General features: G+C 27.4%; 5 protein-coding genes across 5 annotated transcripts, besides 11 other annotated features; 4 read left to right on the top strand and 1 right to left on the bottom strand.

Annotated features, from left to right (window-relative positions):
• The first annotated feature begins 184 nt into the window (after positions 1-184).
• Positions 185-213: a sequence feature (AT_rich).
• Positions 214-353: 140 nt separating this feature from the next.
• Positions 354-382: a sequence feature (AT_rich).
• A 344-nt stretch (positions 383-726) lies between these two features.
• On the top strand, positions 727-1,782 carry CMU_002870 (uncharacterized protein; the record flags this gene model as incomplete). The annotated part of the gene is made up of 1 exon (XM_002142770.1): positions 727-1,782. One exon carries the CDS (start codon positions 727-729, stop codon positions 1,780-1,782), a length of 1,056 nt encoding a protein of 351 aa, XP_002142806.1.
• Positions 1,410-1,435: a microsatellite.
• A 122-nt stretch (positions 1,783-1,904) lies between the features above and the next one.
• Positions 1,905-1,954: a sequence feature (AT_rich).
• Positions 1,955-2,056: 102 nt separating this feature from the next.
• CMU_002880 (uncharacterized protein) lies at positions 2,057-3,080 on the top strand (the record flags this gene model as incomplete). Its single annotated transcript, XM_002142771.1, has 2 exons — positions 2,057-2,245; positions 2,319-3,080. 2 exons carry the CDS (start codon positions 2,057-2,059, stop codon positions 3,078-3,080), a joined length of 951 nt encoding a protein of 316 aa, XP_002142807.1.
• Positions 3,081-3,084: 4 nt separating this feature from the next.
• Positions 3,085-3,113: a sequence feature (AT_rich).
• Positions 3,114-3,220: 107 nt separating this feature from the next.
• CMU_002890 (uncharacterized protein) lies at positions 3,221-5,230 on the bottom strand (the record flags this gene model as incomplete). The annotated part of the gene is made up of 1 exon (XM_002142772.1): positions 3,221-5,230. The coding sequence occupies one exon, from the start codon at positions 5,228-5,230 to the stop codon at positions 3,221-3,223; it is 2,010 nt and encodes a 669-aa protein (XP_002142808.1).
• Positions 4,812-4,880: a sequence feature (AT_rich).
• A 296-nt stretch (positions 5,231-5,526) lies between the features above and the next one.
• Positions 5,527-5,548: a sequence feature (AT_rich).
• Positions 5,549-5,641: 93 nt separating this feature from the next.
• CMU_002900 (patatin-like phospholipase family protein) lies at positions 5,642-8,230 on the top strand (the record flags this gene model as incomplete). Its single annotated transcript, XM_002142773.1, has 1 exon — positions 5,642-8,230. The coding sequence occupies one exon, from the start codon at positions 5,642-5,644 to the stop codon at positions 8,228-8,230; it is 2,589 nt and encodes an 862-aa protein (XP_002142809.1).
• Positions 6,593-6,620: a sequence feature (AT_rich).
• Positions 7,895-7,954: a sequence feature (AT_rich).
• A 7-nt stretch (positions 8,231-8,237) lies between the features above and the next one.
• Positions 8,238-8,268: a sequence feature (AT_rich).
• A 482-nt stretch (positions 8,269-8,750) lies between these two features.
• On the top strand, positions 8,751-13,940 carry CMU_002910 (helicase; the record flags this gene model as incomplete). Its single annotated transcript, XM_002142774.1, has 1 exon — positions 8,751-13,940. The coding sequence occupies one exon, from the start codon at positions 8,751-8,753 to the stop codon at positions 13,938-13,940; it is 5,190 nt and encodes a 1,729-aa protein (XP_002142810.1).
• Positions 10,858-10,892: a sequence feature (AT_rich).
• Positions 13,941-13,986: the final 46 nt, after the last annotated feature.

A 13,986-nucleotide genomic window follows, 5' to 3' on the forward strand; every position in this document is an offset into this window, starting at 1 on the left:
TATTATTGTTGCAATAGTTTATCTTTATGTCAACACTTCTCTAAGATAGATAGAACTTCGAGTTTTAAGAAGATATTAAAAAAATTAAAATGAGATATTCTTGTCTACAACAGAGAAAAATTACATGCGGTCATGCAATACATCGGTATGAGCTTTGTTTAATAATATAAAAAGTCAATTTACGAAATATTAAAATTATAATTATAATAATATGACTTATATTAACATTCAACATATCTTTGGTATATAGCAGAGTATTGATAATTTATATAATCTATCTATAGGTGGTGATACAGCTTGTAAAGTTGAAGTTCTGTGTAGGTTAATATAACTACAACAGAAAATAATGATACTAATATATAATTAATAATTATTAATTTAACTAAAGTAAGAAGTAGAATATAAACTTCCTGGTATTTACTTTAAGCTATTACAATTGACTAAAAAGTAATATTTATAAAGATATGAAGGTTCAACATTAGTTTAACATGTAATAATATAATATTTAAACTTATCTTAAAATCCAACAAGTTTATACTAGATAGATTAGATAAAGATATATATTGAAAATTGTTTTTTTTTCTACCAGTAATATAATGAAGTTTCCCTAACTTTTTTTGGCACCAAAAAAAAAAAAAAAAGTGGCACCCCTCCAGAAGTGGTGTTGGTATTAGTACAAGAAATAAGAAGATAAATAAAAGAAATCATTAAAATTTAAATGTAGATATGAATTTTGATAGTATGAATAGAACATTTGGTGGATATAATGTAGATGATACAAATGAAGGTGGTTTTGTAATGATGGATCCTAATGATACTTTACTTCAGGGAAATTTTGATAGGAAACCAATAATAAGCCATGAACAAAGATTAGCACCGTTAAAAGTTGGAATGATCCTGAAATCTTATAGTGGTTTCATTACCAATAGTAGATTGCAATTACTAAATAGGGAAATAAATTTATTCAAATTAGTCGGATTTGTCCGTTGTGCAGAGCATGAAGAATATCCACAGAGAGTTCGTTTTTATTTAGACGATGGATCTGGATTAATCTTAATTGATTGGTTAATTGACAATACAGGTACGAATTATAAACAAGAACTAATAAATTCCATTACTGAAGGATGTTTTGTAAAGGTATATGGTGAACTTACACTAATGGTTTCTGAACCATCTGTTCGGGCATTTGTTGTTAGGCCTCTTGTATGTACAGATGAAATATCTGCTCATGATATTGATGTTGCAGTATTTATTGTTAGATGTTTGTATGGATCTTCTACTGAAGACACAACTGTAGCAAATACATCATTTCTAACAAAACAAACTGGACAGAATTTAGGTGAATTTAATACAAATAATAATTTAAAACAACCTGTAGTACCAGCAATATTCATATCTAATATTCAATCTAATAATAATAATAATAATAACAATATACAATCTAGTGGTATAATGAACAATCAGAGTAATAATCAAAATATCTCAATGAATAGACCATTAGCTGCAGTCACATCAGTAATTACCCCAAAAACTCAATTTTCTAATGGATCCAACTTATCTATAATGAACCCACTGAAAATGAGGGAAGTCGTATGTTCCATACTAGAAAATGCCTCTAATGAAGGGCAACCAGAGATGTCTCTGGAAGATATTATTGAAAGTTTGAATAAAAGAAACATAACTACGACACAAGATGAAGTTAGGGGACACCTAAAGAACCTAGTTGGTGAAGCAAAAGTGTATCAGACAAATCCTTATAAGTGGAGAGCAACTGGTTATTAATATTTATTGAGTATTTGAAATAATATTACTAACTACCAAGTGATTTAAGAAGAGAATAGTTACTAATCCGTCATACTTATATGAATTTATACATATAAGAAGAGTAATAAATTACCTTTTACTATAATATATAATCATATAATAATAAACTTGAATAGTTTATTATTATAAAGGTATCTAGGAGTAATACTCCATATACTGGCGGGTAGTATTATCTACAGAACTTTTTTGAAGAAGTGATAATTTATGATATAATTTGTAGTTCTAATTATAAATGGATCAAGATCCGGTTAGAACACTGCAGTTCCCTCCATATTGGTGGAGATCAAGGTCATTTGATGAAATCATTGAAGATTCACGTTATATCAAGCATCTTTCACAATATCGCTTATCAACTGGTTCATACAATATTGATAATATATTAAACGGTGGAATACCAAAAGGCTGTCTATTTGAAATAACGGTATGACAATCTATAGTTATTGATTTTGATGTGTTATTAATATATATATGATCATATTAACTTTTATTTTTAGGGAGAAGCTGGAAGTGGGAAAACTCAATGGTGCTTAAATCTAGCTATTTCAGTACTTATAGAGCAGATAAAAAGTATGAGTGGGAAGTTTATTAGATTAAGTGGGATTAAAAGTATCCAAATTGGGATTGTGTGCATATTGTTTACTGAGGATGGGACATTTCCAAGCGATAGACTATATGAGATAACACTCAATAAGCTTAGGAATATTAGATCTATGGAAGATAAATATGAAGTAGATGACAAGGAATTAGATACCATAGCACATCACTTATTAAATAAGGTTTGTATATTCCATTTAAAATCTACATTGTCAATTAGTGATTTTATACAAAAGAATATACCAGCCTTATTCTCAAAATTTAAAATAGAGGCTCTAATAATTGACTCTATAACAAATATATTTATATCAAATTTAACCTCTTTACAAAATCGTACTGAGAATATATTTAGTAATAATATTCACAAAGCAACTAATACAACAACAAGTTTACTTCAATTTGCAAATACTCTCAAACGTATTGCTATTGATCATGAATGTTGGTTGATAATTACAAATCGAACTACTACAGATATTTCAATGAATAGCTTATATAATAATAATGAAAATATAAAACCGTCACTAGGTTTGCTATGGTCTAATTCCGTTAATTGGAGGGTCTTCATTTCGAAAGATAAGTCTACAGTTTCACTAAATACAAATAACCAATTATCACGTATAATGAATATACAATTGTCACCTGAAACTCCAAAATTAAAGTAAGTTGTATATAATATTAAATATAAATTTATTTTTCCATTAACTATTTTGTCTATTTACTTTTAGAATGAATTTCCATATAAGTTCTCATGGAATAGTAGATTAACAATTATTTAATATAAATTACAACTTTTTTCTGATATTTATTTCAAAAACACCGGAAGCAAAAATGAAAGGAATTGAAGTACAAGTATTATAATGTAATGTAGATGTACCTTAAAGGGAATCAAATCAATAATATAATTTACTGTTTGGGTACAATTGAAGTAGTTACTGAAATCACTAACTTCATTTAATATTAAAAAAGTTGTGAAGTAAAATAACCAAGTTTGTAACTTTTCTACTTGTTGCTTTTTTATTTTTAGTGCCATGATAATTGGATACAAATAACCAAAAACTATACAGCCAAGCAAATTAACAAAGAATGAAGGTAATAGTAATATTATCCATTGTGGAATTTGGCTAAATATTATGATTATGTAGATCATAAAAGATTGGATGCTATATGACTTATCTATTAGTTGATTACAAGCATTAATATAGTAACTATTCCAACTTTTAGGTAACCAATTTATTACCAAAGTATTATTAATATAATTTTCTATGCTACTAGTTTTATTTTTAATGTTCCTTTCAATAATGGATTTAATATCACTACTATCTTTACAAGGTAAAACTGGTAGTGTTCTACTATGGAGTAATTTCGGAGTGTATAAATTTCTTGATGACATAGATAATTTAGTATTTTCTGTATCATTTAATATTTCTTCATCTAATTTTGGAAATATATCAATTCCAGTGAATACTTTAAATAACCAGTTAATAACTTTGATTAATTTTAGGCGACATAAATTACTTAATGATGGATAATTCATATTAATGAGGTAAAAAGACTTGTCACCATCTTCATATTCTGATTTACCATAATTGCATTCACTATCACTATCATCACTACCTTCTACACTATTGTTTTTAACTTTTTTTAAATTACTAGAAGAGATATTTGACCTCAGATATGTTTTGTCTTCGTATTCTAGTTCAAGTAAAATATTTAATACTAAAATTGAAGGTAAAATGTACTTCCAATTTATATTAAATATGATCAGTGAGCATATATGCAAAATAACTTTTGGTACTTCTAATAAGATAAAATAGATGAATAAGATTAATTTACTAACAATTGGCATTGATAAAAATGCTGACCTGGGTGGATGTATACTTAAAGTTAAATGATTCAGTTTAATAAGCCATAAGGATAACCAATTGGGGACACTCAGGCACAACAAAATATAGATTTTGAATATATATAAAACAAGTAGTTGAACACAGTTTTGAATAAAATCATTTAAAACAAGTCTTTTTATCAAGAAGTAAAGAATCCATAGTACTAGATAATTTAGCCAGCAAACCATATGAGTTGAATTACTTAATTCTTTTTGGTAATTAGGAGGTTCATTTAGTGACAATGGCAAAGGATATAGTGAAATATATTTTAAACTTGTCCAATATTTTAAATGACTAATTTTATTAATTGATTTAGCTATACATTTGTGAATCCACGACAGTGTGACAACAAAGTTTTTTCCCACAACACTCCTATTAATATTTTGATAGTTATCAATATTATTCGGTGAATATATTGCAATAATTGATTTGGCTAAAGGTAACCAAAGTATCCAAATCCTAATAATGATCCTCTCAAAATGTTGTTTCGGTATTAATATACACATTGGGAAATATATTAAAAATATAAATATAATATATGGTAGTAATATATAAACAATATATTTTATAATTATATATCCGTGCAGTCTAAAATTCTGTATTGCTGATTTTGCACGTCTAAATAGGATCTTGCTTGCAAAAAAGAATATCCATAATGAAACAAGTACTGTTATAAAATAGAATTTTTGTTGGTAACTGAATATATTCGCTACATAAGAAAGTACTTTAAAACATCTACTTATGATATATCTAATATAGATATTAAATTGAAAGATCCATTGAAATATTGCTGTTAACAATAATATCCAATTTACAGAAAAATCCACTACTGCACCACATAATTCTTGTAGGCTAGATAATAAATTAAGAAATCTAATATATAATACTTCAGATGTTGGAAGGTTATCTAGTAAAATGGCATTATTCATAATTTAGATGCTTAAAGAATACCTTATTTACATGTAGTTTTTTTTGCATGCATGTATAAAAAAAGTTGGTATATCGGTACCCTTGCAAGGTACCGTATTTAGTACTTTAAAAATAGCCTATAATTTAACAAATAAGAAAATTTAAAATGAACTATTTAGTGAAGTTTAATTTAAAAGTTTGAGAAATCCAACTTTACTTGAAGAGTAATGTGGAAATTGCGGCCCAAATGATAAAGTGCACGAGGGCGAGAACATGTAATTGGTGAACTTTTTTTCTTTAATTTTTTCTTCCAAAGAAAATATATAAATAAAAATAAAGGCAGTTTTTACATACATATAAAGCTCTTATGTGTATTTTATGTGAATGCATAGGCTTTATATTTTAATAAATTGCTAGAATAATCTAGAACAATGGTAACACTAAGCTCTTGGTTTGTAATACTACTAATTCATATACTTTTTTCCACAACATTTATAACAACATTCATTATTGGATTAGTTATTAATTCCCAGATAAGACAATATACCCTAATATGCATAACATGGTGTCTGTGGTTATTTGGAACTTTGCTATTTTCTTTTGGAAGGATTGTGGTTGGAGCGTATCACACTAGTAGAATATCTTTAAATATTATTTTTTTCACAGTATCTAGTTTACTTCTACGAATAAGTTTGTTAGCACGTAGCTATATTACAGATAAAGACAATCTATATTATCAATTAGAAGGTGCAAAGACTTATGATGAATGGTACAAGATTGGTAACAAATTGGATTATCTCTGTGGTGGAAATGAATGGCGAGAAATAGAAGAAACTGATGAGTATCAGTGGATATATGTCAAAGACTATATCTTTAGGTTACAAAGAGCTAGAAATGAGAACGATATAAAACAGATAATGTTTCTTTTAAGATGGTGTTGCCATCGCAATTTTGCATCTATCTCAAATCCAGTACTTTATGATAAAGCATTCTGTGGAACAAAGATACTAATTGAAAAATTTGAGACAGAAATTATCGATATTTTGGAATTTTTATCTAGTGTTGCTATTCAGGATAGTAATAAACTAGAATTTCAAAACTCAAGAGAATTACTAGGTAATGAAACAGACCAGGAAATTAAAGAGGTGAATAATATTTCAGAAAAATATAGAAAATCAATGAAACAATGTTTTACAGAATCTGCAGAATTCGAAGTTGATGGTGTTGATAATATAATAGTAGAAAATAGATGCAATTTGACTGTAACTTCTAGTAGTACCAGTTCTGAGTTTAATAAAGATGAAATATCTCAACAGCTAATGACAAGTTTTTGTTTTAACAAAAATGAAAATAAAGAGATTAATCCTATAATAATGGAAGACAATAATAATTATTATATGAAATATAAAACAAGTGATTCTGTTCTTAAGGACTTGGATGTCAAAAATGAAATTGATAGAACTAGTTTTAAGGAGGAAGATGGAGGTATTAACTTGAAATATAATAGTAAAACTAATATGACTACACAATCTAGAAGAACATCAGTTACTGACTCTTCATCAGAATCAATGCCAATTTTGGCATCATCTTCAACTAATTTATCACTATCTTCTTTTTCAGAGTTTAGATCAATAAAGAAAGATGTATCAGTTCAAACATGTGAATATTTCTTAGGAATTGAAATAAATAAAATGACTATGGGTTCTGCAAATTCTTATTTATCAATAATATCACCACAAAATACAACTCAGTGTATATGTAAGAATATGAGCATAAATCTTGACATAGCTAAATCCTATATACAAAAAGTGGGTATTATGCTAAATTCACCTTTAAAGTATCCAAGTTGGTCACTATATAGAAATATGTCAGCACGACCTCTAATCTGTGAAATGTTAACTGAAATGTCAGGTATAGTTCATGATAGAGATGGAATATTACAATTTTTGGAGCTATTAGGTCATTCTATAGGGCGTACAGCATTATGTTTAAGTGGTGGTGGAGCTTTAGCAATGTATCATTTAGGAGTTGTGAAGGTTTTAATACAGCAAAATATTATGCCAAATATAATTAATGGCACAAGTGGAGGTTCTATAGTTGCTGCAATTCTAGCTATTACAAATAATGACGAAATACTGAAAAATTATATTCAGCCAACAGTTTCAAATATGTATGGACATCGCTGGTTCCCTCCATTTTCAGTTCAAATAAGGCACTTTCTAGTCAAAGGTTATATGGTTAATCCTAAGGAGTTCACAAAAACATGCCAAATGTATTTTAAAAATTATACATTTCTGGAAGCCTATAAATTAACTGGTCGTATTGTCACTATAACTATAAGCCCTACACACAATAATACAGAACTTATTGAACCACTGGTACTCAATTGTATCACAACACCTGATGTATTATTATGGAGTGCAGTTGTTGCATCTTGCTCTTTACCTGGACTTATGCCAGTAACTGAGTTATATGCAAAAGATAATCATACAAATCGTACAATTCGTTACTTTCCACCAGGAATGAAGTGGATGGACGGTTCTATAAATCAAGATGTTCCTCACAAGGAATTATCTACATTATTTAATGTTCGACAATTTATTGTATCCCAAGTTAATCCACATCATGTTCCATTTGTACAGATTCATAATAAAAACAAAGCAATACTTTACTCTGAAAGAAAGTTTTTATATAATATTTTAAATTGGTTAACTTTAGATATTAAATATAGATATATAAAATTAGCAAAACTCAAGCTAATACCTAAACTATTTGGTAAAGATGTAAGCAACTTCTGGATGTTACAAGATGTTGAGGGTCATGTTACTATAACTCCAAGAGTATCATTATTTGATTGGTATAGATGCGTCAACCATCCTTCTTATGATGATATGCTCCATTTTATTAATGAAGGTGAAAGGAGGACATGGCCACATGTAATGAGAATCAAGCATATGAGTTTATTGGAAAATGCTGTAAAGGAATCCATTAAAAAAATTAAACAAGGTATAATTATTTGAACAGTTCTTATTTTATAGTTTTATATTTAAATATTAAAGGAGATACTGTACAGTGCAGATATCTGTCTTAGATCTATGATCCAATATAACTATATAAAAGTAACTAAAAAATACATATAAGTTATTAATATATACGAACAGTATTCTTAATTAAGATCTCAACTCATTCTAGAGGTTGGGAATTTAATTTCTTGTATGCTCATTTAATTAATCATTTTGGGTAATTTGTATTAAGCTATTAACATTTCTAATAAAATAAAAATTATTTCTTTAAGGTAAAGATAATTTGGTCTATTACTAACATACTAAAAATTCTTAATAACCTAATAATTTATCTAATGTGATTATAAACTTCTTTAGAGTGACTCAGTTGTATAAAGTTCACTCAAAATTTGAAGGTACATTTGCAATATTGCAACTGTCTACCGCCAATATTATGACTAAAATATGTGATGTATCACTTCTATAAATTAACCTATGCCTCATTATTTAGTGAACTTTTAGTGTATATTATGGTTACATGGATATAAGTAATATAAATTGTATGGATAGGTGGATACCACTGGGAATTCTATGGTTGTATGCTGATAATATTGTTGACATAATTGATTTGAATAATAAATGTTGGCTGAGTAAATTACATGGTTTTAAAGAACTAATAAATCTTAAAAAGGTTAGTAATTATGATGTTTGGTATCATCTAAGTAAAATTTGTGATGGTGTAAGGATAGATACAGTGATTGAGCGAATTATTGTGAATAATAATATTAAATCTGACTTAAACTTGATTGAATATTGCAGAAAATACAATTTGAAATATAATAATACTATTAATTTTCCTATTGAGAAATCTGTAAATATATTTAGAGCTATTGTATGGATTAATTTAAGTATTAAGTTACTAAGCAAATATAATTGCGATAGAGCAATGTTATCAGTACCAAACTTTAACAGCTTTTATCAGGTAATATTTCATTTAAATACTGTGATATATGATAATACATTGGTATGTAGTCACCGAGACATATGTTTGTATAATTTATATTATGAAATGTTAAGAGGTAATCTGATTAGAAATACTACTAAGTATAATACAATCGAATCTAGCTATAGTAAAGGTCTAGGAAAGTTAAACTATTCATATTGCAATATATTGGGATGTTTAGAACACATTAAGGCACCAAATTTCTCTTCGAAAGATATTAATATAAGTGATTTAATGGATTGCATTGAAGTGAAGATTGGTAACATGCCATATAATGGTAATTTTATATTAGATACTAGTAATTTAACTATAAATATGGATACAGGTCACAAAGAAAATTACAATAATATAATTCCAAGTAGTAATTCTGCAATTACCCCTCCTAATAATACTCAGCTTAATTTGGACTTGATTGGATGTGGCTTAAATTTAATTCATCATTCTAATAAAATTCAGGGAATAAATGCATTACTACCTAAGGAAATATGGTTAGGTATTTTAGATTATTTAGATGTAATGACTTGTAAGGAATTTGGTAGAACTTGTAGACTTTTTAAAAGCATATGGTTAATACATAACCATAATAATTTATTACCACATCAAAGACAATCTGTAGCATGGTTACTACAAAGAGAATTTGGTTCACTTAATTATAAAAATTATGTTGATAATGGAGACAATAATTGGATATTTGACAGTAATCCCATAAAATTTCTAAGGCATTGTAATGATGAATTTAAGAGTCTATCATTTTGGTATTATATACCTATACAAGGATTTTTAAAGAATGAAAATTTGATTTTATTAATTAAGAAATCTTTAAATAGTCAATTAATCTGTAATGTTGATGAAATATTCGGTCAAATAATTCAAGATCACTTATTTGGATTAAAAATTCATCCTTCAATAATTCTTGAAAACTTTGAGGATATTTCCAAATTATTTTGTAAAGATTGGATTCCATCCTGTTGTTTATATGTTTCTCATTGTAACCAGGTAATATATTTTGGATATCCACCGAATTTAAATGAAATAAATTCTTATACTAAATTATCAATGTATGGAAATGATATTTTACGAAGTTATACTCACTATAAGAAATATAAAGATAGACAAGTCTTTTATGAGAATTTTGGAGGTATTTTATGTGATGATCCTGGATTAGGTAAAACATTGACCATTTTATCACTAATATCTAAAACTCCCAACTGTTTATCTAAAGTTAATATGGAAAATTTTAGTGAGTCTAGAGTTATTCACTTCCCACAAGGTGTTCAATATCTAGTAAGGGATATTCACAATGGCAATATTTCTTTTCTTTATGAGAAGAATAACCAGGGATGTATAAATAGACATTTGGGTGACAAAATGAACTATTTAGAATTTAAAGAAACATTAGAAAAAAATAATATGGGAAATAGAAGAAAATATAGAAGCAATTTACAAAATTCTAGAATGAAAAGAGATATACTTCAGAGTAAGTCAACGCTTATATTAGTTCCAAATCATTTGATTCAGCATTGGAAAAGTGAGTTGAAGAAATGGTTTGCAGCTTCAAAACTCTCTGAATATGATTGCAGTTTGAGGCAAGAACAAAACAGAATACAAGATGAGGATAGTATGGAAATAAGGAAAAAACGTGTAAAATTTGATTTAAATAACTTAAATAATAAAAATGAAAGAGATTATTCGGAACCATGCCAATCCAATAAATTGGATACATCTGTTTTGCATATGAATAAAGAAGATCACACAGTATTCGGTAATTTATTAACTGGAGAAGCAAAAGTTTATAGCAAGGAGTTATTTAATAATAATTCCAATTCAGTATACTTAAATCATAAAGAAGTTGAAGGTTATATTGAAGGAAATGAGGCTTTGCTTCAATCTCCAATATTTATATTTGATGATCCCAAAAAAGATGTAATACCAGATGCTGAAATTTTATCCAGATCTAATATAGTTATTTTGTCATATAGGATGCTAACTAAACAATTTCAGATGTGTAAAATTAAGAAGGAATATACCAGAGTATCTTCAAAAGTGCAGAAAAACTTTAGTAAAATAAAATCTTTATCTATAAATTTTGATAAATCATACAAAATGTCTTTTAACTCTTTAGATCTATCTAATTCTCAATTTGAGTATGTCAATAGTCCAATATTAAAAGTTAAATGGCTTAGATTAATTGTGGATGAAGGACATAATATAGGGAGTTCATCTATAACTTCTTCACTTTACAAACAGTTTATATTCAAAATAGAATCTAACTACAGATGGATAATGTCTGGAACTCCTTTACCGGTATCATTATATAAATGTATCAATACATATATTCCAAATATATTTGAATTCTTAAGATTGCCTATCATTTGGTCCAAAAAGAAGAACTGGAATTTAGGAGATGATATAAAGAATGTTTCTAAAGTGAATAATTTACCAGAATATTTATCTTTATCAAATGGAGATCTTTCTAGTTCAAATTTAATTCAGGAGGATTTAATCATAAATAAACATAATTACTCAGATGATTTTATATATGACAAGTTTATTTCAGATAATATAGTCATCGAATCATCAAATTCAGTATTTAAATCAATTACAAAGAGATCAACTAGTGACAAACATGGTGATTTTATTTCTCCTATGGGACTTTTCGGCTTAATATTACAGCTAGGTTCTATTACTGTATATCATAGGAAGGATTCATGTTTGAAGAATTATCTACCCAGTTTAATTGGACCTGAGAAAGTTGTTTTACGTCCTTTTATTAAAAATGAACTTTTAGTTTATAATATACTTGTAGAACTACTACAAAGAAATCTTTTTTGCACATTCTACAATACTGAAAATGTAGATTCTTTATTGCATACAAGTAATGCACAGTATAGGCAAGATATATTATGGAATTTGCGTTTTTCTTCTGTACTTGGATTTATTGTAACTTTATCAAAACTTGAAGGGAATAAAGATCTTGGTATGGATTACATTTATAATATATGTAAAATACCAAAACTTTTTGTTAATTCTCACGATATACAAGAGCTTGAATTGATGCTATTGAATACTCACCCTATATATGTTAATAACTTATATTATGACATTTATTCAATGGATAGATTAAAATTTGTTTTGTATCTGTATTCAAGATTTAATGGTGCAGATTTAGATTTTGATTATGATGAAAGTGGGTTAATAGATAAAAATTCATGTAATTATAACCTTTCATATGATAGTCATAGTAAAGCTTTATACAAATGTGACAGTTGTCAGAAGTCTGTGATATTTCCTTTAATAATTCCTTGTAAATATTTGCATCTTACCTGTATTAATTGTATAATGTTCAAACTAGGCTATAAACCAATAGAAGTCAAATGGGATAGTAGCGACAAAGATGAATATAATAATTTAAAGGGTTATGGAAATTTTCAAAGTTATATGAATAATTTGAATTGTAGGTATACACTTCAATGTAAAAACTCTAATTATATTTCACAAAATATTATTGAGCATAATAAAAGAACCAGCAGAAGATACATTTGGCCTAAAAGAGCTGGGGTTAATTACTGCGTCATTTGTGGACCTGAAATTAGAATTAATTCAGATTTTTTTGATAGGTTACAAGTACCTATACAAATTAAGTATCCTGAATCAGTATCTTTAAAGGATTATCAAAATCCTCAAAATAGGGAATTTAACGCATATTCTAGAAGTGATCAGCACATTATCATTCAAAATTATGTAAACTTATGTGGTACATTTAGCAAAATACTTCCAGTTAGTATTTTAAATGCTCTCAGGAAATTACTAATTGAATCTTTTGATGATCCAAGAATTGATTCTATATTAACTAGATTGTATACTGAAAAAATTGTGCAAAATACAGGTGTCAGCACTAACAATATGTATATATCTGGAAGTTATTTTGCAACTTCAGTGCACTCAGCTAATAATTTACCTGTAATTGCTTTAGTATCTTTATCAAGTTCAAAATTACGTTATGTTATTCATTGCATATTAAATAATCTTGATACATATCCAAGATCAAAAATAATGATTGTATCTAATTTTTGGCAACAATTGGACTTTCTATACAATACTTTAAATATTTTTAATATTAGAACTTGTAGGTTTTATCCTCATATCCCTAAGGTTGAGTCACTAGTTACAATTAATGATTTTCAAACTAAACCAGATATCTCAGTACTTTTACTTTCTGTGGAATTGGGTTCACATGGTTTGGATCTTTCCTGTGTATCTTTCATATATATTATTGATCCAATAACTGATGAAGGAATTGAGAAACAAACTATTGCAAGAGCATATAGAATGAGAGAAATTGTGAGCAAAGGAAGTGGACAGGTATTTCCTAAAGATATTAATTGTAGATCTACTTTAGAATATCTTTCATTCGTCAAAGTTACATATTGCCTTGTTGAAGATACAATTGAGGATATTCTTTATGATTATGTGAAGCATATGAGGAAAATACAATTTGATAATAAGTATATAAACAGTAGAAGGAATTTAAATACAAAACGTAAAAGATCTTATACAAATAGGAAGACATCACAAGGTGGACAGTCACATATAAGAGGATCATCACAAAAGTTAGAAAATATTCTAAATCCAATTAAAGATGACATAGAAATAACTGAAAATGAAGATTTAATAGACAACTTAGATCCAACACAAGCATTATTAAGGATCTTTATTAATAAATAGGTAAAAGATAATATTTGGCATCTTAAATACTTCAAAATAAATATTT

Source organism: Cryptosporidium muris, genomic scaffold (genome assembly GCF_000006515.1).
Source record: "Cryptosporidium muris RN66 scf_1106632353993 genomic scaffold, whole genome shotgun sequence".
Taxonomy (NCBI): Eukaryota; Apicomplexa; class Conoidasida; order Eucoccidiorida; family Cryptosporidiidae; genus Cryptosporidium; species Cryptosporidium muris.